Raw genomic sequence first — 22762 nt, 5'->3', positions numbered from 1 at the left:
GCCATTTCTTAATCTAATCATGAAAACAGATTCTGAAAAAAATTTCAACTGATGAAAAATTTCACTTCTGATTCACACAGTTTATTCAGAACTCAAAGCCTGCCAACAATTTTTTATGGAAAAAAAAATTATGAACTCCCTTTTAGGGTGAAACCAATGAGAATTCTAAGTTCAACATGTATTTTGAGAAATGCAAGTGAAAATAAGGGTTTGACATGTGTGTGTTATTTCAAGTGTTATTTTATTGCTCAAGTCATATGAATCCTTTAAAAAAAAAGATGCACAGAAGAGGACTGCACAACAGAGAACTAAAACTGGAATAATTCATATGTAACTGTGCCATATGCAGTGCCTGTCCAGAGTTCAACTGGACTCAATCACATGATAGGGGACAGAATAATTTGTGTGAAACCTAGAAAGTAACAAATGGTAATAAAGCATGTGGAACATAACCTGTCAACAGATTTTAGTTCTTTAGCACCAAAACTTTGAAACTTTATGCACCAAAACTTTGAAACTGAAAACATGAAGGCTAAATGACCCAGGGAGAAAGGCTGGATACTTACCAGATAGGAAATCCTTCTTTAGTTTAGCGCAAAAAACTCCTGCATTAAAAATATCATATAATAAATAATGTTTAAAAAAACCAAAGTAATGTGTTGAAGAGATCAGTGTCAAATAAGTCACAGCACACTCCTATCTATATACCAACAGAGATCAAGTACAAGGCACCAGAGCCAAATTATCCACTATTTTAAACAGACTGCAATTGTACATATTTCAGTTAAGTAATATCCATTTATACCAAAGGTGAACTTGGATGACTATATTTACACAAACTGAAGGATTTTCCTATTCATGATCCCATCTATCCATAAATTTATCTGCTCAAATTCCTTCTGCTTCTCCTCCAAAAATCCACTGCCCCTTTCATCTTTTTCCTACCCCTATCCTCTAACCTTATTCATGCTGTTCCCTTTTCTTGGAACAGCATCTTATTTCATCGAAAAGCACCTTCTCTTCTCATCCAAATAACCCTTTAAACTGGTTTTTTCCAGAATCCTTGTAAGCTTATTTTCCATTCCAATCATCTCTCTTTACCATCCTTAATCTAATGTGTGGTCCTCAGTTTTTGCCTAGTCTCTCTATGGGACGGATCTGTATTTCCTTAAGAAAAACTTCCTTTGAAGTCAGTTAGAATTTTGTCTTAAGTAAGGCGTAAGTAGTGCACATCAAACCTCTTCACTTCAAGCTCTTCAGGGCCCAGCAAGCAACTTAATCTATATTCTGTGAAGCAGCACTATGCAAAAAGGACAGATTTTGCAAACTCACTTTGGCGGCTTGAATTAAACTCTAACCGATTATTAAAACAAAAACATTGGGTTGGTTTTTTTTAAACTTTCATCTATATAACGCAAAGCAAGCTGACACTCTTTAATGAGACAACTCAGAACTCTTTCATAAACAAACATTTTTTAAGATTAGGAATTATTTCTTTCAGGCTCACAAATTAGCATGTTTGCATTTCCAAGGGATTATACAACATTGTATAGCAAATATCTATTTCTCAAAATGAGCAGATCTACTCATGTTTGTGTATGCAAATACATACATAAGTACATTGTATAAATGTATTTAAAGACAGATTTCAGGACAAAAGTTGATTCCTGCAAGGCAGACAACATAAATATTTTCAAAACTGTCTCCTCTGAACAAAAGAATAAATCTGAAATTTTCTAAATAAAATGAAAAGGAGGGTGACCTGAAATAATCCTACCTTTGCATATCACAAACTTTTAAAATTGGATTTGTAATTTCAAATTTATTTATAAGAACACTAAGCTTCTTGTATTTCCAATAATATGTATTCTTAAAATCTCTTAAAAAGCACTCCAGAAACTTAGCATGATTTAATTGGAGTTTACTTTTCTTTACAAATGGGAGGAGAGGGGAATGGAGGAAAAGTACATGTTTGTGGGAGGCGCATTCAAGCTGCTGCCAATTCTCCAGGTTGCAATTATATTTTAAATGTGATTTAAACATGAGTCTGGCTTCTCAAGACTGACAGTAACAATCAAAAGAAAGAAAAGGAGTTGCCAGTATTCTGCCCCTCTCCTATTAATTTCAGTTTCTCTCTCTCTGCAATGCTTTTGGAGCATACAGTTTGTATCAAGAGGCTAAATCAAATAGACTGTATTTCTCTTTGTTAAAAACCTGTCAGCAAACACTCATTCCTCCAACCTCAACTCCCCCCCTCCAACCCTAATGCTCGCTCCTCCCAAATAAAACAAAACAGATGGAAACTTCAAACAAAGTGAACAAAAGAGATTTTTTGTTCCCTCTCCTCTAGAAGATAGAGAATAAAATCATGGTAGTTAGAAAAAGAGACTGTGTGTTCTATCCTGCAACATTTACTCAAGCACAGATACTTCAATGGGACACGTGAGTAAGGACTACTGTTTGGAGCTAGAACTGCAGATCTCTAGTAGGAGGATCTAGTCTATTCCCCCCTACAATACAGAATTATTTCTCTTAGTATGCATATACTGGGGTTTGGGATAAAATTTCAATTAATCATTTTATTTATAAACCACGCAACACACACTCTGCCATTGCTCTGTTTAGAGAAAGGGGGATCTTGTGGGCCATTCAAATGAACTTTAAATGTTGTTATGAAATTATATGAATTTGTTATTTACAAAGCATCACCCTCATTTTACTATGTTCACCCTCACAATTACTGTATTCAAACAGCAGCATTAGCACAACAATTTAAATCCTGTTTACCATAAACCAGAAGGATTTAAGGAAAAGTTGTTACACAATTAGAGCTCAATTCTACAAGGGACCTGAGGGCATTCAATATCTTGATTTTTATGGTTCCATCTTCATAACTTCCCCCAGACCTTTCTGGGGACATTTAGAACACAATAAAAGAAAAAAAAATGATAAAACCATTTCAATCATTCTTTTAGTATGAGTCCCCTCTCTCTCTTCCTTACTGTTTCCCTCTACCCCAAGTGCATTGCTACAGAAAGAGGAAAATGCAATGGGATTAAGGAAGAACAACAGGTCAACCTACAGCACTATGCTCTTAAAACAGTATAACAAAAAGAAAGTTGCTAACATCACACTGACAGTAAGGAAAAGAGTAGCTTGGGATCTTACCTCCCGCAGACAGAGGGATTTGCACCTCTGTACCATGCTACTTACCACCCTGTTGTCAGTCACCACTCCAAGACCTCCAACTGCTCCCCACCATAACCCATCAGTGCCCACAGTTCACATAATGGAACAAGGGTATCTCTCTCTCTCTCTCTCTCTAGCCATAGTCTCAGCACTGGGCTCTTCATAGTTAGCGCCTGTTCTTTGACTGTTTCAATCACAGAGTGCCCCAATCACTGCTTAACCACCAACCCAACCTCTCCCTTGATCCAGCCTTGTTCCCTGACCTACCTTTTCTCTTCAACACTTGCCCCCAAACTTCCTTGTAACATATGAGCCCAAGTCCCCATCACCTCCAGCACCTACACCCACTAATTTTCAATCATCCAGCCCATTTCAGCTCTCTTAACCATACCTGTCCGTTCCCCTGAGTGCTCCCTAAGCCTCGCATCCCATCACATTTATCACTCTCAGGCTGAACCTCGCCCTAGCCTCCAAAGGGCCATAAACTCTCCCTTGGCCTCCATTATCAGCTTCTTCTCAACCTCACACTGTGGTGGGTGACCTCCTCATTCTCCTTGTCTCAAGTTGCTACTGTGGGCATGAAAGCCCCGGAGCCCCCACCTGTGCGTGAACGCCAACGGCCCCCTCCCCTCATGGGGATAAAGCCATTCCGCTCCCCCCGGCGTGGGGAGTAAATCCACATTTCCCCATTGAGAAATGAAGCACTTCACCCCCCCCCCCAAAACTGGGGTGAAACCAGCTCCCCATGGAGTTAGACCGCCCCACGCTCCCCACGGGGGGGGGGTAAAGCCCCTTCCCACTTCACCCCTTAAATTGGGGGTTCAACCCCTCAGCCCTGCTCTGTACCCCAAAACCTCCACAGGGGGGGGAAGCCCCCTCACATCCCTCCCCCCTGAACTGGGGGTCAATCCCCTCAGCCTCCAGGGGAGGGTTAGAGCCCCCCCCCAGCTTTCCCATAAGGGGTGAAGCTCCCTCATACTTCACCCCCAAACTGGGGTTAAACCCCTCCTGACCCCCCAGCCCCCCCTCGGGGTGAAGTCGCCCACCCTGGGGGTCAGGCGCCCCCGAACCCAGCCCCTGGGGGGGCGTGAAGCCCCCAGACCCGTCCTAATAAGGGTGCAGACCCCCCCCTCACAGCCCCAGTGTGGGGCTTGAACCCCTTCCTCCAGCCCGCCTCGGGGGGTGAACCCCCCTCCCCCCGGGGGGGGTCAGATGCCCCCTCCCCCCCAACCCCTTTATTTACCGCCATCATCAGCACGCGCGAGCTGTCACCGAGCGCGAGACACCCCAACCGGGGCCGGCCCCGCCCCCTCCCCGCCCATTGGCCGCCAGCCTCGCCCCGCCCCCCGATGCCATTGGTCGGAGCGCACGCCACACACTCAACCTTCTCCGCCCTCCTCTAGCGCTGTACGCCCCATTCCCCGACACCACTTACGCCATCTTCGCAACGCTCCCGTGAGCGGCGTGGCGGGTTTCTTCGGCGCGGTACGCCCGCGAGCGAGCGCCGCGGAAGCTTTCCCGCGTGTTAGGCCACTTGCGCGGCACAGACCGCGAACTCTTTACTAGAGTACGTGAATTGCGTGGGCTTGCTGGTCCATTCTCCGCGGCCCTACGCCGCTTGCGTAGCGGGAGATTTTGAACGTGGGACTAGTGTGCGTCGCTTGCGTAGCCGGCTGGGAGGCACTTCAGTGGCTTACGGCAGTTGCGCTGCGGAGTGGGAGGGGGAGAAGGGCGGAGGGGCGGGGACTCGATGGCCCCACCCCGGGCCAGTGACGTAGCTGGGCTTTGTGAATCGCAGGCTGAAGTTTGGTTGAGTCACACGAGGGTAAATAAGGATGTTTCAGAGACAAAGAGACTCTTAAAGGGGCAGGGGCGTCGTGTGCTACAGGCCACGCGCTGCGCCTGGGCAGAGCAGCAGCAGGCTGGGGCGGAGAGGGAGCAGCACAGGGCTCCAGCTAGCCCCCTGGGCCAGGGACACCACAAGGGGCGCTGCCCCGGGGCCACGTCCGGCACCGCCATTCCACGGGGGGCACTGCCACGGGGCCACGTCCGGCACCGCCATTCCACGGGGGGCACTGCCACGGGGCCACGTCCGGCACCGCCATTGCACGGGGGTACTGCCACGGGGCCACATCCGGCACCGCCATTGCACGGGGGTGCTGCCACGGGGCCACGTCCGGCACCGCCATTGCACGGGGGTGCTGCCACGGGGCCACGTCCGGCACTGCCATTGCACGGGGGGCGCTGCCACGGGGCCACGTCCGGCACCGCCATTGCACGGGGGGCGCTGCCACGGGGCCACGTCCGGCACCGCCATTGCACGGGGGCGCTGCCACGGGGCCACGTCCGGCACCGCCATTGCACGGGGGCGCTGCCACGGGGCCACGTCCGGCACCGCCATTGCACGGGGGCGCTGCCACGGGGCCACGTCCGGCACCGCCATTGCACGGGGGGCACTGCCACGGGGCCACGTCCAGCACTGCCATTGCATGGGGGCGCTGCCATGGGGCCACGTCTGGCACCGCCATTGCACGGGGGCACTGCCATTGCACAGGGCTGCTGCCACAGGGCCATGTCCGGCACCGCCATTGCACGGGGCGCTGCCATGGAGCCACGTCTGGCACCGCCATTGCCCGGGGGCGCTGCCATGGGGCCACATCTGGCACCACCATTGCACGGGGAAGTTGCCACAGAGTCATGTCCAATGCCACCATTGAATGGGGCCACATCCAGTACCACCACTGCACAGGGCCCTATCTGGCACCACTAATGCATAGGGCTGCTGTGATGGGGCCACATCAGGCACTACCAGTGCATAGGGCCACTATTATGGGACCATCTCAGGCAACACCATTGCATGGGGGCACTGCCACAGGGTCACGTCAGTTGCGGCCACTGACACAGGACCACATCTGGCCCTTCCAGACTCTCTGATGGGGGCCACACCAGGTGTTGCCATTTAATGGGGACGCTGCCTTGGAGCCACACAAGGCACCACCATCACATGGGTCACTCTCGTGGGACAAAGATGAGATGGCATAGGCCACTGTCCCAGAGCCATGGGAAACATAGCTGTCTCTAAGGACCACTGCCAGGGGGGAGCTACTATCAGAGGCCCCAGTCCCTGCACAAGCCAGGAGACTCCATCACAGCATCCTTGTAGAGCACCCTGTCAGCCTGAACACATAAGGGAACACCCAGGGATAGGACCACATCGCGAGTACACCACTTGCTATTACAGCAGCCCTGTGCCATGATGAGATCCCACTCTCCTTGGGGACAGCTGCGGTAGTCAGGGCGACTGCAGTTGTGTTGTGAGGTATGTGGCGCAGGCGTGTTCTTCCATGGAAGCTGTGTGGTACAGTGTGGCAGCAAGTGAGACGGACATTTTCTATCAAAAGCATCTACCAAGGCAGCATCACAGCGATAACAAGGATTCCACCTCTAACGCGGGTCCTCCCTTGATACCAACGCATTCTGCTTTGATTATGCACTGGCCCAGAGTCAGGTGGTGTTTTAACCACAATCCCCGTGAGAGGTTGTTGTAGCAGTGCATTTCAACAACATCGTATATTTGAATAGGCCACATTTTTAAGCAGCACAATGACATTTTGAAGCAACGTCGTTATCATGTCACGGTCTGAGGCAGCGTCCAGGCCTTAAGCCATAACAGCCCAGTTTGGCTATATGTGCCCCCCGAACAACTGTTTTGCCTCTTCAGACAGTTTGTGTTATGGGACAAGTGCACATTGCATGCTTACGTTGCAACAAAGATTCACCTCCTTGTAGTGCCTCACCGTCTCAGTGCATCTGAAAGTATGCTTGCTGCATTCAAAGCATCCCATTGCTATCAGGAGACCCAATGCCCTAGTCTTGAACAAGGCACAATCATTTGAGCAGAACTCCAGCCATCTCCTGGCAATGTGGATCCCAAAGATCACTTCACAAAACACTTAAAAAACAACATAAAGGAAAGGCCATTTAAATTCCCTTTGGAAATCAGGAGAATTGAGCTTCTGTCTGCTAACAACCTCCCTTCCCTTGTTCTCTCTCTCCTTAAAATTCACTTCTTCCAGGAATCTTTCAGACTTTATACCAATACCTTTGGCCCACCTCTGATCAAGTTTAGGCTCTGGTCCTAAACAGAGATCCACACTGGCATTTGAACTTCTATTTAGTTTTCCTTCTGGAGTGGGACCGAAGACTGTGAACTCATGTAGCCAAATTCAGCCTTGGTGCAATTTCTTTTATGTCAAAAGAAGTTTAACCAACCATTATTTTGGCCCTTTATAGGAGTAAAAATTTGAAACTAAACTAAAAAAATTGAAAAACAAGACATTTAAAAAGCACAGTAATCAGCTCAAACAAATAGAACTAAAATAAACTTAATTCTTTGAATATACAGTAGGAACAATGGCGAACAGCATTAGGGCTCCTTAACGTTCTTTGATTAAAAAAGCTCTGTCAAGAATACACCTGTAGAACACCTACTCATTTGAGACTCATCTACATGTTGAAGAGACATCAACTTGAAAAAAACAGCCAAGTTGAACATTCACCTAGTTTTGTTAGCATCATCTAAATTGTACTTGGGAGTAAAAAAAATGGAACGTTTTATATTTTTGCATTCCACAGAACTTCGACTATCCACAAAGTAATTTTTGTGCACCTCTTCTAGATAATAGGGTTGAGAATTTTTTTTAAAAAAAACCTTAATGACAATAAAATCATAAAAACTGTCCATGTATTTTAGGAGTAGATGCAGTACCCTAATAATTGAAATACTGGTTTAGATTTTAAATTGATGTATGCTCATTTAAAAATTCAGAACAGGACTATAACTTATCTTCAACCCCATGAAAACGGATTTAAAGGCTGTGCAGATTATCATCCTGAAAAGCTAAGCAACTTCTGATTGACACTTTTTGAACAGAAAAATCTCCCCCCTCCCCCACTCCTAACCCAGACCCAGCAAAGACATTTCTCTCACAAAAAGGCATCTGCCTAAGTACTCAGACCTATTTTAAAAGTAAAAATTGAGCAAACTGTGGTAAGTCAAGGGCAATGAAAAACAAACCCAAGCCCCTGATGAGATTCACTCTCCATTTTCTTTCAACAAAGAGACAGTTAGGAAAAAGGCATATTTTACTTACATCAGTGGAAATGCAAAAAATGAAAGCACCATGATCAACCTTGCTGTCCATTCATCAGGTAGATACCACAAATATACAATTAAGCAAGTACTAAGATAAAAGAACTAATGAGTAGAGAAGGAATCTCCCAAACCAAAGCCTTTGATTTTTCCTTCTCTAAATTCTTCTAATGCCTGGATTTTATCAGAATCTTTTTTGTATTGAGTGACATTTGCAATATTTGATGTGCCCAATCTTCCTGTCACAATTCCACAGCATTTTTTTAAGAACGCAGGCTGGAGAAGAGGGTCTGTCTGGAGAGCAGAATTTTCTGGTTAAAGATCTTCGTAATTGTGAGCTAGTGGCCACATGCTTGCAAGCGCTGCACACCAGACTCTCCCCTGAAGAGCGCAAGCAAGGGGATTCGGTGACTAATGTGCATTTGCGCTGCAAGACTGAACCCCAAAATAGCACCCTGTGCTTGATATATTTAAATGGCTAATGTATTTAAATACTGTTTGTTGTGAATCATCCAACCAGACCTACTGAGACCCGCTGCCACATTATTTAACTTATTCAGAGTTAAATAAATTAAAAAGTGCCCATACAAACTCTAGGTGCCCTAACAATTAATTACCGACAAAAAAAAATTGTTACCCCATTCTTCAGCCCCCCCAATCACATTTAAATCACATAATGAATTAACTAACTCAGCCAACCAGTACATCAAAGCAACAAAACAGCTCTCCTCTTTCCAATCCTCCAGAAATGTATCCTCAACCTTCTTCCCCAAACCCTGTCCAATTGCAGCTTGCCTGGCAAATCAGCAGGTGTACTAAGGTCCCAGACATCAGTTTTGCAGTTTACTTTTTTAGACAGAGGGCTACAGTGTACGGGCTGGCGATGGAGAACATGTTTGGTTTTTGCTTTTGTTTTTAGAAGAAGCCATGTGCTTGTTCCCGCAGGCTACTTGCGCAAACCCAGAATGATATAAGGCACAGAGTTTAAGGGCAACAGCCTTGCTAAGCCTCTGGGCATGGAATTCCCCGTGACCTCAATGGGAGTTCAGCAGGAAGAGTAGATTGCAGGGACAGGGTAGTTCTGCTCATTTGAGAGATGCTGCATTCTGAAATTAAACAGAGAAGATCCTTGCCTAATGGCTGTTTATTTGTGAAATTCTTTGGGAAGGCATTTCAGGAAAGCTACACAAAGGTCTTGCAGCTGCAGAACCAAGGTAAACAGCCACATTGCTATCTACTTAGCAAATAACACACACCAAAGAAAAATGTAAGGAGGAGATAGGAAATTTACAGACCAGCCAGGAAGCTTCTCATTGTTTAGATCATTTAAATGGAGGGAAATTTCATTAGCTCTCCATCCTGATAAGTAAATCATTGCTACATGAGATCCAAGCCCTGCAGTAAATCTACCTTATTAATCTTAATAGTTCCAACTCAAGTCAATGGGATTTCACAGGTGAGTAGAGATTTAAAGCACCTGGACCTCTATCAGTTTTATCAGATACCTTTCTAACAATGAGGTAGGGTGACAGATACATTGTGTCAACAGAAGATAGACTCCTGCAAGAAGACCATTAGCATTGTTCTCATCGAGAGCCAGAAGATTTTAATCTGTTGGTGCGCTGTAAAATATGATGGCAAGTTAAGATGAACTGTAAGGGGACAGCAAAGAGGTCACAGAGATTTTGTCACAACAGGAAATTCTTTTCCATCAAAGGTGTAAAGCCTCTTCAATAAAAACAAAAGCAAAAACGGCTAAGAAGTAACTTCCGCACCAGAGAAAAATTAAAGACATTTGTTAAAAAAATCCACACACACATACACACAACACAGACTACCCTTAATGGATAAAAAGCTTCAGAGGGGTAGCTGAGTTAGTCTGTAACAGGAAAAACTTAAAAAACAACAAATAGTCTAGTAGTACTTTAAAGACTAACAAAACATGTAGATGGTATCATGAGCTTTCATGGGCACAACCCACTTCTTCAGATGGCCAGAGTATAAGAAGTCCAGATCCAAGAATAAATAAGGAAAGGGGAGGTGGGGAGGGGGAGAAGAAAAAAAAAGAGACAGCGAGTAGATAGTTCAAATAATTACAAGATGCTGTTAAGAACCATTAGCACCTCCATTGATTGGTTGGTTGGTTGAGTCATTAAAAGGTGGATAAAAAGACTTAACATCCTTATAGGAAAATAAGCCTTTATTTTATTCAAGTGGTACCCAAATGCTTCATACGAATATCCAGAAAACCCACATTGAACAGTCAGTAGCTAAAGAAAATGAGGGACAATAAACCCTGCCTGTGCACACGCAGCTGGATTTTTTACTTCCTTCTGCAGAACAATACTGATGCCCAGAATCAAGAATTTCTGTTGCACTGAGATACACCAGAGTCAATAGGCTAACCAACAAATAAGAGATGAAATACAAATATATTTGAGGCCAAAGTTGGAGATAGGAAAAACTGATTCTTCCCCAGCCATATGGAGATGAATGGTGTTTTCCGTTAGGGGGAAGACTTCTTTAGGACACGGTTGAGCTGGGACTCCTGACCCCGGAGGACAATCCAAAAAGAAGATACTGTCACTTTAAAAAAGAAACAAAAAAAGTCTCAAGGAATTTTCATCTGATCCCAGCTACTGGCACCTGCTGCTGTTTGCGGATCTTGTTGAACAGTTCCATGTACTGAGCCATAGTATCCCCCGGGCTATAGATGCTGTCATGCTTATTGCCAAACACAGACGGGATTCCAGGAGTGTGATTTCCCATGAAGCTTTGCATGAACTCCATCAGCAGGTTCCAGCAGTCGTTGGCTACTACACATGGGCAGTATTCCACCTGGCAAGAGAAACAGGAGCACTGAAGCACGGAGCAGCGGACGGTAGCCACACAGGAGACAATTAACTTTCCTCTCCTTCCAAAAATATGGATGTACTCAGAGACAGGTGGTTTCAACCCTGATACCGAACACCTCCATCTTTTGCAGAAAAAGTAATATACCAGTCTCCTCACATAAGCAAACTAAAAAGCTCTATTTGTCAAATAAGCGAAAGAGGGGGAAAATTAAACCACGAGCCAGCACTCTGGAAAACATTCAAGGACTTTGCCTTATTTTTACCTACAAAAGAATGAGGATGAGAGAAGTACAGGTTTTCAGAGAACTGCACATGTATCATAATTATGACCCAGAGATGCTAGAGGGCACAGTGGAGGTGAATGAACTTGTCTGCAGAGGTGAAAGGCCTTGTTTCAAAGGCCTAGGGCAGAAGTAGGTCTGGCACAATGAGGATGTTGCATGTCAAAAGTAAGGCAGATTGTGTGTGTGTAAAAAGGAATCAAACAGGTAGCTGTGGAAACTTGCTTAGAACCTGCTATCAACTTCTCCGCTGTCATAGGCATTACATTCGCTTATTGCAACAACAACAAAAACCCAAACAAACAAAAAACACAAGCAAAACCATCCCTGCCAGCTGACAAGAATGATGCACTACCAATGGGCGTTTAAAAATGATATCCTCTGAAGTACCCACGTTGCCTTACTCAACAGAGGTGGGGTGAGGGTGTTGTTTGTAAAGTAGGGTTAAGACCAGACATGCACTTTGGAAAAAAACTGTTTAATTAAAAACACGAGCGGCTGCTCAGATTGGATCCCAAACTCAAGTCTGGTACAAATCAAGCATCTGCTCAACCTAAGATCAACAGAAATGCTGCAGTTATTATGGCAGCAGTGTTTCATCTGCTGCGATATAATAAAGCTGTGATTAATCTCTGTTTCTACTGCTCAGAAATGCTGAAAGGCAGGTTTCGATTAGGGATGTAAAATCTCACTTAATTGGTTAACTGGTTAAACATATTGTTTAACCAGTTAACCAATTAAAGGGGGGGAAATGAGTGGGGAGGCCCACTCCAGCCTGGCTTGAACAGCCCTCCACCCCGGTGCTGGGGGCAGCAAATCCCCAGCCCTGCTAGTCTCCGGGGCGGCATCACTCAGGTGGGACTGGAGCAGGACAGAGAGGGGGGAGTGTCATGGGCAGAAGGGGGTTGTCCCAGACCATCCCTGGGCTGGGGTGGGGTTGGGAGGGGAAGAGTCACGTGGCTGGTGGCCTCCCACGTGCTCACTCACCAGTCACCCCTGCTTAGGGTTGCCAGGTGTCCGGTATTCTACCCGACAGTCCGGTATTTGCGCTCTTTGTCCAGTAAAAAAAAAAATCAGAGAATACTGAACATGTGCAATATCCAGTATTCTCTTATTTTTCCAGCTCCACACTGGACAGAAGCCTGGTGTGGGCGGGGGAAGCGGCTGGAAGGCGGAGCCATGATCGGCGCTAGGAGCCTGTGATTGCACAGAAGCCTGGCGGGGGTGGAGGGAGTGGCTGGGACTCCCCCACCACCACCCCACTCCCAGCCACTCCCACCCCATGCCCAGAGCAGCGATTGCAGCCCCGCCTCCCAGTTTCCTATTGGGGTGGTTAAGCACTGGAATAAATTACTTAGTGAGGTTATGGAATCTCCATCATTGTCTAAACTGCTCTTAAAAATCTCCAAACACCTGTCAGGAATGATCTAGATCAGAGGTGAGAAACCGGTGGCTCAAATCCGGCCTCTGGCTTACTTTGCTCTGGCCCGCGGTGAGGCTCTCCAATTCCCCCGGCAGCAGGGTAAGCACTCCAGCCTCACAGCAAGTTTCTGAACTTCGATGCCCCCTCCTCCTCCTCCCGGAGCACAAGCAGAGCCTCAAGTTGCGTGCTCTTCAGGTTTTTTAGTTTCTGTTTAGGAGCCAGGTCAGTGAGGTGGGCAAGGAAGGGGTGCATGTGGGAGTTGCATATCACTTGTGTGTGGCCTGACTGATTGTTCTGTGGGTCAGCAGCTTCTGACTAAAAAGGGGTCCCCATCCCTGGTCTAGACAATACTTGGTCCTGCCATGAGGGCAGGGGATTGGACTAGCCCTGAAGTCCATGAGACTGAAGTATCTTCTTCAGCGCTTTGCTGCCCTGGGGCCTTATTCTGAGCCAGGTGTGTCCTGGCCTGTTCCTTGAAGTGACTGAAATGCAGAACAAACAGTCTTACCTCCACAGATATTCCCCGGGCACTGGGCCCCATGGCAACAGTGCCAACCTTCACCAAGAAATCACAGTACTGGTACCGCGTACCCCGGCTCTCTATCTTGTTTGCCTTGGCGTTTTGGAAGAAGCCTTTCAGTTTCACCATGAGGACATCAAAGTTGGCATCTGCGATCAGGCAGGGACCATTTTCAAAGAGAGCAAAGCAGCTGAGGGGATATTCAGAGTTATGCATCACGTACATCAGCTTGCCAGCCTGCCCTGGAACGAGAGGAGCGGTATTTTAACTATAGCAATGCTGCTGCTTCTCTCTTGCATGCTTTCAAGAAGAAACATCTGTTAGAATCGACGAAGACGAGGACAAAAGGAAAGGCTGTTACAGGACTACTCATGAATGTTTAATGCGATTCTGGACACTGGATGCATGGGTTTGTTTCAGAATCTCAAAACAAAACACAAACCACGCAGGTGGCTACATTACCATTTCTGCCATTCCAGCGCATGTCCTGATCTCCATATTTCCTGTGCCCATTGAGATGTATGAACCCAAACCTCAGATTTATAAACATGTCTTGCACCAATTACTCAAGAGAGTCATTTGACTTTTAACTTTACCTCTGAAGGTACGTCTACACTGTAGCGCTATTTTGGGATACTTCCGGTATCCTAAAATAGCTATTCAGCATCCTGACAGCGAGCCCGATATTTCGAAATATAATCGAAATGACAGGCGCACTATTCTGACATCCTGGTAAACCTCATTTCACGAGGATTAAGGGACTTGTCGGAATAACGCTCTATTTTGAAATTTGGTGCTGTGTAGACTCTCTCGACCTAAGGTACGCAATTTGCATAGCTTAAATTGCATTGCTTATTTCGAGCTAGTGCCACAGTATAGACGCACCCTGAGTGAATTGGTAAATGCAGACATATAGCATACACAGGTACGTCAATTTGGGAAATGGGATATTTTACTGGGAGGGAGAACTGAAGATACTTAATCTACTCTAGATTTGAGAGAGTTTGTCCATCTGCCTGTTTGTGTGTCTGTTCAAGAACACCTCCTAAATGGTAAGAGCTAGGATCACCAAATTTGGTATGCAACTTCCTGGCACAACCAAACCCTGACCTTCCTTTAAGTTACGATAAAAGAAAATGGGATGTGTCTGGAATGGGATTGCTTCTCAGAATGTGGTGTGAAGAGGGTGAATAAAGAAAAGTTATTAATTAGTTCCCATAATATAAGGACTAGAGGACACCAAATGAAATTAATGGGTAGCAGGTTTAAAACTAATAAGCGAAAGTTCTTCTTCACACAGCGCATAGTCAACCTGTGGAACTCCTTGCCAGAGGAGGCTGTGAAGGCTAGGACTGTAACAGAGTTTAAAGAGAAGCTAGATAAATTCATGGCGGTTAGGTCCATAAAAGGCTATTAGCCAGGGGGTAGGAATAGTGTCCCTGGTCTCTGTTTGTCAGAGGCTGGAGACAGATGGCATGACACAAATCGCTTGATCGTGGTCTTCGGTCCACCCCCTCTGGAGCACCTGGTGCTGGCCACTGTCGGCAGACAGGCTACTGGGCTGGATGGACCTTTGGTCTGACCCAGTATGGCCGTTCTTATGTTCTTAAGAATCACCAAGCAGGTGAAAGGGACTGGCTGGGGGTGTCCCCCGTCCCAATCTGGGACTGTCCCCGCCCTGAGGTTCCCAACCCCCAAACACCCTTTTAGAGAGGTCAGAGGGAGGGGCTGAACCCCCTGCTCCGTCCTACAAGAACATTGCTGGTTGTTCCCCTTCACCAGGGAGCAAGGGGAAAGTGCACAGTTTGCTGCATTCCTCAGTCTGGTCGGGGAGCGCAGGAGGCAGATGAACCTGGACCTGCTCCAAGTGGGGGACATGCACCCCTCCCCTGGCTCTGCCCCCAGGAGCTGCAGCGGCCATGGCAAGGTGCTGCTCACCTGGCCCCAAGCTGCTGCGGTGAGAGAGGGCTGGGGTTGTCCCCTCTCCCCAGGGCAGCCTCTATCCTGAACCCCTCCTCCCCAGCCCCACCCAGGAGCAATGATTCAAATGAAGCCTGGACATTTTCATTTTAATTTCCAAAAAAACCCCAAAATTACTGGAGGTAAGGACCTGAGCAACCCCAGGTAAATGTGCTAGTGCCTACTAAAGAGAGTACATGCTGGATGCCTTCCACCCGTGGTACTTGGAGCCAGGATTCCTTTAACATTCCACAGAAATGGATCCAAATTCTGACCCACCACCACGAGTACTCAACAACTTTACTCCTTAAGGGGGCCATCAACTCATGTTTGGGCCAAAACTTAGGCCCTGGGGAAAAACTAAGCACCCTCCCAATACATCTACAAAATTTAAGACAAATGGGAATTTCTTTTTAAATCCCAGTGGAAACATTTTTTTTAGACAAATCAACCCTGATCCATTCCTGCAGTACGTTCAGCCCCAAAACCTATGGCACTGAGACAGAAACGGAGTAGACACAAAAGGGACTTTGATTTACACTGCCCAAGATGAGAGAAGGGCAGGATGCAAATAAAGAGCATGAGCAGTGATGAGTATGTCGGATTTCTAGTATTCTTTCTGCTTTAATAATTCATAGCGCCAGACTGCTAATAGAGATGTAAAATCCCATTTAATTGGTTAACCGGTTAAATGTGATGTTAACTGGTTAACCGATTAAAGAGGAGGCAGGTAGAGGACAGATTGGAGCAGCTCCCTGCCTGTCCCGGCCAGGCTGGAGTGCCCACCCAACACTGACAAGGGCTGCTTCAGCCCAACCAGAGCAGGCCCTGCCTGTGGTGCACCTGCTGCAAACAGATCTAGAGTCTGGGCCAGTGTTCCCTATAAGCTGTGCAATTGGGCGGCCACCCAGGAGAGATTTAAAGGCTGCCTCATTGATTCGCCAAGCGCCCACGCAGCAGCATGTGTTTCTGCTGGTGGTGCACATCTGCACATGCCTTGGTGTGCATAACAAAATTTATTCTGCACATGTATGTAAACATTAGAGGGAACATTGATATGGACACCTGCTTACTGTCCTAGTCCATTCGTGGAGCAGGCAGACAGGGGGAGGGACTGAATCTAGTCTTCACTCTCATTCACTTGCCAGTGCAGTGGGGCTGTGGGTGGGGTTATGTATTGCAGTATCATACTTTGCACTAGTTTAAAAATGGTCACGCATTATGAGGAATTAGGGGTTGTTACCTACCAGCCCTGTGCTCTTGGGGAGCTAGGGAGTGACATTCATGGGAAACCATCCCCCCTTCCCCATGGCCTCTGCTAGAATCAGACAAAGCAAGGAAAAGGCCAGGGAAGACACACCTAAACTAGTTAAGGAAACACCCCAGCCTCATCTGCATTGACGATAGAACTTATTAGCGTACAGAATGGAGAGCAGCTCTTCCAAAGCAGGAACTGCAATGAACTATGGGCTACCGAAAGCAGAGAAGCACTGCCTGATGGGAAATCTCTACTCCAGATGCTAATGAACCCAAGCCTGCTCACACCCAAATTAGTCATTATCAGACCAATTCTAGTAAGGATCCTATTGACATCCAAAATACTGAAACTGCCTAGTTGCATTGTGAGCTCCTCAAGGAACATCACCCATAAGCAGGGGTGATCAGTCTCTATTGTCCTATCCCTATAAAAACTCCTATCCCTGCCCCAAGAAAAACTGTTGATACCTGGATTTAAACTGCATCAGTTCCATTGAAACTTCTTCATCTCCTCTCCGATCATGTTGGGGGCTCTGCTCTGTTTGTCTCCTGCCCTCTGGACCCCCGGCTACCATCATCATCTGGGAACCCCGATCAGTGCAAGCTCCAAGGAGTGGTGAGGTCTCTCTCTCTCTCCCACCAACTACCTATCTCTAAACCTAGCCTCCTGACTCTGCCCTATGTAAACTGTTATATGGTTAGCTAGCCCTAACATTTGTAATCAGTTCCAATTTAGATTTAATATTGTAACTTATGTGTGTTTGGCTCACCCCCCCCCCCCCTCTCGCTATATATATATATAAAATAAATTATTTTCATTGTTAAGCTGGTTGCTTCTCTCTTTCTTTCTCTTTTGCTCACGCTTCCTCAAGGGGTGCTGTTTCGGCTTCCCCATTCGCTCTGCAACAACGCTTCTTGTACCCAACCTACAGATCCCTGTAGTGCCCAAAATCCTGTCGGGGTTTGCTCATCACGTGGTTTGCCAGTGGACTGTGGGGTGAAAGTGGGGATAGGGGATGCTGAACCTGGGAGCATATGAGGAAGGCAGCTTAAAGTGCTGTTTAATCCAGCCCACTGAGTCCAAAGGCTCATGAGAGTGCAGTGTGGCATGGCTATTAACCCATCTGGCTGAGTCCAGGGACATATGAGGGGTCGGCTTGTGAGTGCTGATTACCCAGTCCTTTCAGGCATGCTCTGATAGTGGGTATGAGTGTCTGTGTGTGTGTGTTGCTAAGGTGGGAAGAACCCCATCCTGAGGAACCTAATTCCTGCAGGAGTGCTCCAGTGGGAGAGGGAATTGGCAGCAGGAATAGAATTCAGCTCCATATGAGAGTAAGCACAAGTAAGCACAAGCAGCACACTGATAGAACTGTTAACCTTCCCCAGTCCCATAAGAGTAACCCTAATAAATGAGCATATCCTATAGTACTGGGCAAATCTGGTAACAGGGTCTAAACCAGACGTTTTTAAAGAAAGGGTTTCCTAGGATACAGCTCCTCCCCGCCCTTTAAAGAGTCACAACACCGCTGTATGGTCTCCCTAGGAAAACTCTTTCTGTCCCTCAGTCATGCTCACCTCAGTGCCACCCCTTCCTCAAAAAACAAGGGAAATTCACTACCTACAAATCCTTGTTAATGGTTATAATTGACCAGCATTTCCTTGTACCCATGGGATAGGTTGTGACTGTATTTATAATAGCTGGTTTGGGGCTTTACTCGAAGAGGGCAGAATGAAGACTGCAGGAATGGTGTGTACTGTAACTCTGTACTTCCTGGTTTTCAGGAGCTTAAGTACAGGTGCACTTAGAAGGTCTAAGGTGGGTCTCAACTCAAGTGTTAACAGCGTTTTTGGGGAGTGACTCCACGCCTCTGATTGACCCACAAAAGCGGGTGTCCAAATAAATCTGTTTGTCTTTACAGTGTTAAAGGACTCCTCAATGTTTACGTAACATCTTTCAGCCAAAGAGCACCAAGCATTTTACTAGCAGCAGTCAAACCCACATGAGGTGGGTCAGTATTGTTATTGCCATTTTTAATAAAGATGCAGGAGCTGGCAATAACTCGCCCAGGCACACACGGCAAATGTGTGGCAGATCTGAGAACAGAACCCATGCATCTGGCCCCTATTTTCTGCCCTACAGCTGCCACTAAGTTATTTCAGTAGTAACATGCTGGACAGAATAACTGGAGAAAAGAAGGGGAGGGGAAGCATTGGTGGGATTAAAACTCAACCTCAGAGCCGGCATTAAATGTCTTTGTAAGAAAACAAGAGAGCAATTCCCTGAACATTACTCCCGTTGACTTCTACCAACCCCGATGATCAGTTCTAGCAAACTCCACAGGGTCGAATGCCTCTGTGATTGCACCATGAAATACAATGCAATGCAGACCTTGGTTGCCAATGGTGGAGGCAGCGGTGTGGTAGGTCTCACAGTCCACACAAAATGTTCCTTGTTTCTCCGCTCCCAGTAGCTCCAATTTCCTTGTTAGGATTTCAACTGTCTGCTGGACGCTCTTTCCCTCCGTCACGGGCATCTGAGACACACTATCATAGAAGAGAAGGAAGCAACAGAAAAGATTCCGTATTCACATATGGAGAATAGGGATGGAACAGTTTAACTAGTTAAATGTTTCCCTGATACATGTGAGTTTAATGGCTGCACTGCGAGCTCCTGGCCCCACTTCCAAGGAGCCGTCTGCTGCCCTGCATAGCAGCCTCTGACACAGATACAGCAACACAGGGTGGCAACCAGCTCCCTGAAGCAGGGTGGTAGGTGGGAGCAGGTATGGGCTGGAAGCCAGCTGCACTGCAGTCTCTGCAGCAAGGGGGGCCAACCCGCGGCTTGCGAGCCACATGCGACTCTTCAAAGGAAAAATTGCAGCTCTCGCACCCGCGGCTGTTCTGCATTCCCGTGCTCTGACCTTTTTCCTTGTCTGGTCAGGGTGCCGCTTGGGACAGCGAGAGCTGACGCTGCGGCCAACAGAAGCCTGTCTGGGCCACGTGCAGCTCTTAAAGGGGCAGCGTTGGGGTTTTTTTTGGGGGGGGGGGTTTGGTTCAACAACTTTCCGGCCGACGGCTGTTAAAGGGGCAGCGGTTCCCCCCCCCCCCCCCAACAACTTCTTTCCCTTGGCTCTTTGCACTGTATCGACCACTATTTTGGTTCTTTGTCTGTAACGGGTTGACCACCCCTGCTCTGCAGTATAAAATTAGTACTGCAGAGCCCACAGTGTGTAACGGGTAAAAAATGTTAACGGCTACACAGTTACCTAGTTAACTGCCTTTTAATATCCCTAATAGAAAGACATGGTAACCAAGTCTGAATCCATTTCAGCAGTCAACGTACTTATAAAGTCTATAATAGAGATCAGAAGCCAACATATGAGTTGCTGGATCTGTAGGGTACTTGCATACTTGACTCATGCACTTCAAGGCCAAGAAAGACCATTGTGATAGTCCAGTCTGACCTCCTACCTAACATATCACAGAGTATGATAGAGTAATTCTTCCATCAAACCCATATACTTCTATTTGAGCTATAGCATTGCTTTTAGAAAAACTGCTGATCATTAAAGAGACCGTTCCGAAGCAGGATTTGAACCCATGCCTGCAAAGGAAGCTAGAACACCCAGAAAAGGATAAAAGAGCTTTGCATATGGCTTCTAGGCCGCTCAAACATCCCATGGTTAACAGACATTTAAGAGACCCCCTAAGGCAGACACAGCAAGTATTGGCACCACACACAGTACCACAGCAAAGGGTGCCAAATGCCAGGACAGACGGGACACTGTAAAGGTAAATTTTCCTTGTCACCCTATAAACGTATAAACTGAGCATCACACAAAAGAATCTGTTTTACACAAGATTTTTGCCGTTACAGTGATAGACCCAGATAACCAAGAGCACATTTGATCCCATATTATCCATGGAGCAATTCTGTTTCCCGCTTAAGTAGTATAAATCCTTGGTCTCCTGTTTTTAAATACATACCCTCCGTGCCCCTGATACTGACTGCAATACCAGTTATCCCTTTAGTTTATTTTACAAGCTGCAGTATTGACATAGCGTGTCGGTAACATGCCCTAGCTAGATCCCTGTCAGAACATAACCCACCTCCCTCTTTGCATTCCCTGAGCAGCGGTGTCTCTCTTCAGACAACACCCAGTCAACCTGTGGAACTCCCTGCCAGAGGATGTTGTCAAGGGGAAGTCTATAACATGTTCTAAAGAACTAGCTAAGTTCATAGAGGATAAGTCCATCAATAGCTATTAGTGAGGACGGACAGGGATGCAAAATCATGCTCCATTTGTCAGAAGCTGGGAACGGGCAACAGGGGAGGGATTATCTGATGATTCCCTGTTCTGCCTATTCCCTCTGGGCACCTGGCATTGGCCACTGTTGGAAGACAGGACACTGGGCTTGATGGATCACTGTTCTGATCTTCCTCACACGCCTAAGCAAGAACCCGGCCTCAGCCACGTTCTTCTCTGCTGGGTGCCTTCTCCCATTATTTCCACCTGGCCACATGTGACGATGAGGGATGTCAATGCGTAGTCAACTACACGATTAACCAATAAGCCTGGACTTATGGGTTAATCTTGTTGACTACATGCAGCGCAGAGGATGAGGGGGGTAGGTTGGAGTCCATACGCACAGGGAGCAGGCTTTCAAGCAGCTTCCCCATGAGTGCTGGCTCTGGGGACCTACCTGACCCCCTTTGCTGCCTCCTACAGAGGCAGAGAGGAGGGGCCAGCCAGAAGCAGGTTCCCCCCAACACCAGCTCTGTGGAGCTGCCTCCCCCCGGCGCTGCTGCCTCTATCAGCGGCAGTAATGCGGGGGTGGGAGAGGCAGGGGAGGTTGCTGTGAAGTTGGCTCCGTCCGTGGCACCCTGGGCTTGCCGTGGACAGAGGCTGGTCTGCATCAGCAGCTCCTGTCCTTTTTTTGGGGGGGAGGGTCCAAGCTCTCCGTGGACAGGGCCTGCTGTCGCAGACCAGCCTCTGTCTGCAGGGAACTCAGACCCCCCCCCCCCGCCCTACACGGACAGGGGCTACTGCCATCCCACGCTGCTACCTACGTCTTAGAGGCAGCAGCATGGGGCTGCAGCTAGCCGGTCTGCGCAGGGAGCTGTTTTTTAACTGGCTTCCCTTGTGAACTTGTTCCTGCCTGCCATCCCCTGGTGCTGCCTCTGATACAGAGGCAGCAGCCTGAGGTAGTAGGGGGTTCCCCAGGTGTGGGGCTGGGAGAGCACTGGCTGCCGCTGCCACCCCCGCCCCCAGGGGCGATCGAATAATCGTGTAACTTCTAAGATTTCATGTGCTTACACAACTATTGAATTACACAATATTTAGCATCCCTAGTGAGGCAGGATAGTGGTGCTGGCTCCAACAGTAAGACAAACCCCAGCCACTGCAACACAGGCTCGAGAAGCCGCAAGAATCAATGCAGCCTGAAAACGCATCTGTCAGCTCCTCCTGCCACAGAGCAGCTCCTAAGGACTTAACCTCTTAGGGCTCAGCGCAATGAGCTCACCCTGCTGCAAATCCTCAGCCCTCCCTCTCCCGCAATTCGGTGCAATGCTAGATCAAAGCTGCCGAAGCAGAGCTGCTCCTTGCAGACCCCCCCGTCTGCAAACCCCACGCCGTGGCATTAATGGCAAGCCAATCAGGACCCAACCACATGTATCCTTTTTAACCACGCGACATAGAACGTCTCACCAGGTAACTCCCATGCTTCTTGAAATCTTCACGTCGGGCTGGACCGGTCCCTATGCAAGACGGCGAGGGCAAGCTGATACTATCTCGGTTTAAAAATATACTTGCAGCAGTGACTTGGCTAGGGGTGTATCTCTCCGTGGAGGAAGCACACTCGCTAGCTCCAACCCCTCTGCTGTGTCAAGCACCCAGCAGGAAATGATATCAGCAAGAGGGGAGGACTCCAGTCTCTGGCCAGTCCCCCTGCCTCTCGGTAGGTGGGAATTACAAAGCTAGTTCCTCCTAGAGGCAGATTAGTCCCCAAGGACTGCGAGCAGCAGATGGCACTAAATATAAACGGGGGGAGGAAGGGGCTGGAGTAAAATCAGGTTTTAAGAGCCCAGGGGCATGTTAACCACTGATGCAAAAGATTTTAACG

The 22762-nt window shown here is 47.4% G+C and overlaps 2 protein-coding genes across 7 annotated transcripts in view; both read right to left on the bottom strand.

Annotated features, from left to right (window-relative positions):
• Nucleotides 1-5199, bottom strand: part of USP49 (ubiquitin specific peptidase 49) — a 65136-nt gene extending 59937 nt beyond the window's left edge. For 2 of the 5 annotated variants that reach the window (XM_075910353.2, XM_075910355.2), the window contains exon 1: nt 4625-5199. The gene's annotated coding sequence lies outside the window, so the exon portion shown is untranslated. Of the gene's footprint in view, nt 1-4432; nt 4514-4624 lie in introns of those variants that run through there. The other 3 variants (XM_075910352.2, XM_075910356.2, XM_075910354.2) reach the window with 2 other exon arrangements.
• A 3117-nt stretch (nt 5200-8316) lies between these two features.
• MED20 (mediator complex subunit 20) lies at nt 8317-22553 on the bottom strand. 2 transcript variants are annotated; one of them, XM_006130439.5, is made up of 4 exons: nt 22348-22553; nt 19026-19180; nt 13409-13662; nt 8317-11179 (listed from the first exon to the last, which is right to left on the bottom strand). In XM_006130439.5, exons 1-4 carry the CDS (start codon nt 22359-22361, stop codon nt 10964-10966), a joined length of 639 nt encoding a protein of 212 aa, XP_006130501.4. In that variant the 5' UTR covers nt 22362-22553; the 3' UTR covers nt 8317-10963. The 2 variants fall into 2 exon arrangements, with proteins under 2 accessions (XP_006130501.4, XP_075766201.1); XM_075910086.2 differs by lacking the exon at nt 22348-22553 and having other exon boundaries at nt 13409-13657; nt 19026-19161.
• Nucleotides 22554-22762: the final 209 nt, after the last annotated feature.

This window comes from Pelodiscus sinensis, chromosome 27, assembly GCF_052426305.1.
Source record: "Pelodiscus sinensis isolate ZL-2025 chromosome 27, ASM5242630v1, whole genome shotgun sequence".
Classification (NCBI taxonomy): domain Eukaryota; kingdom Metazoa; phylum Chordata; order Testudines; family Trionychidae; genus Pelodiscus; species Pelodiscus sinensis.
The sequence above is the reverse complement of the archived record's forward strand: the minus strand, read 5'-3'. Positions and strand labels throughout refer to the sequence as shown.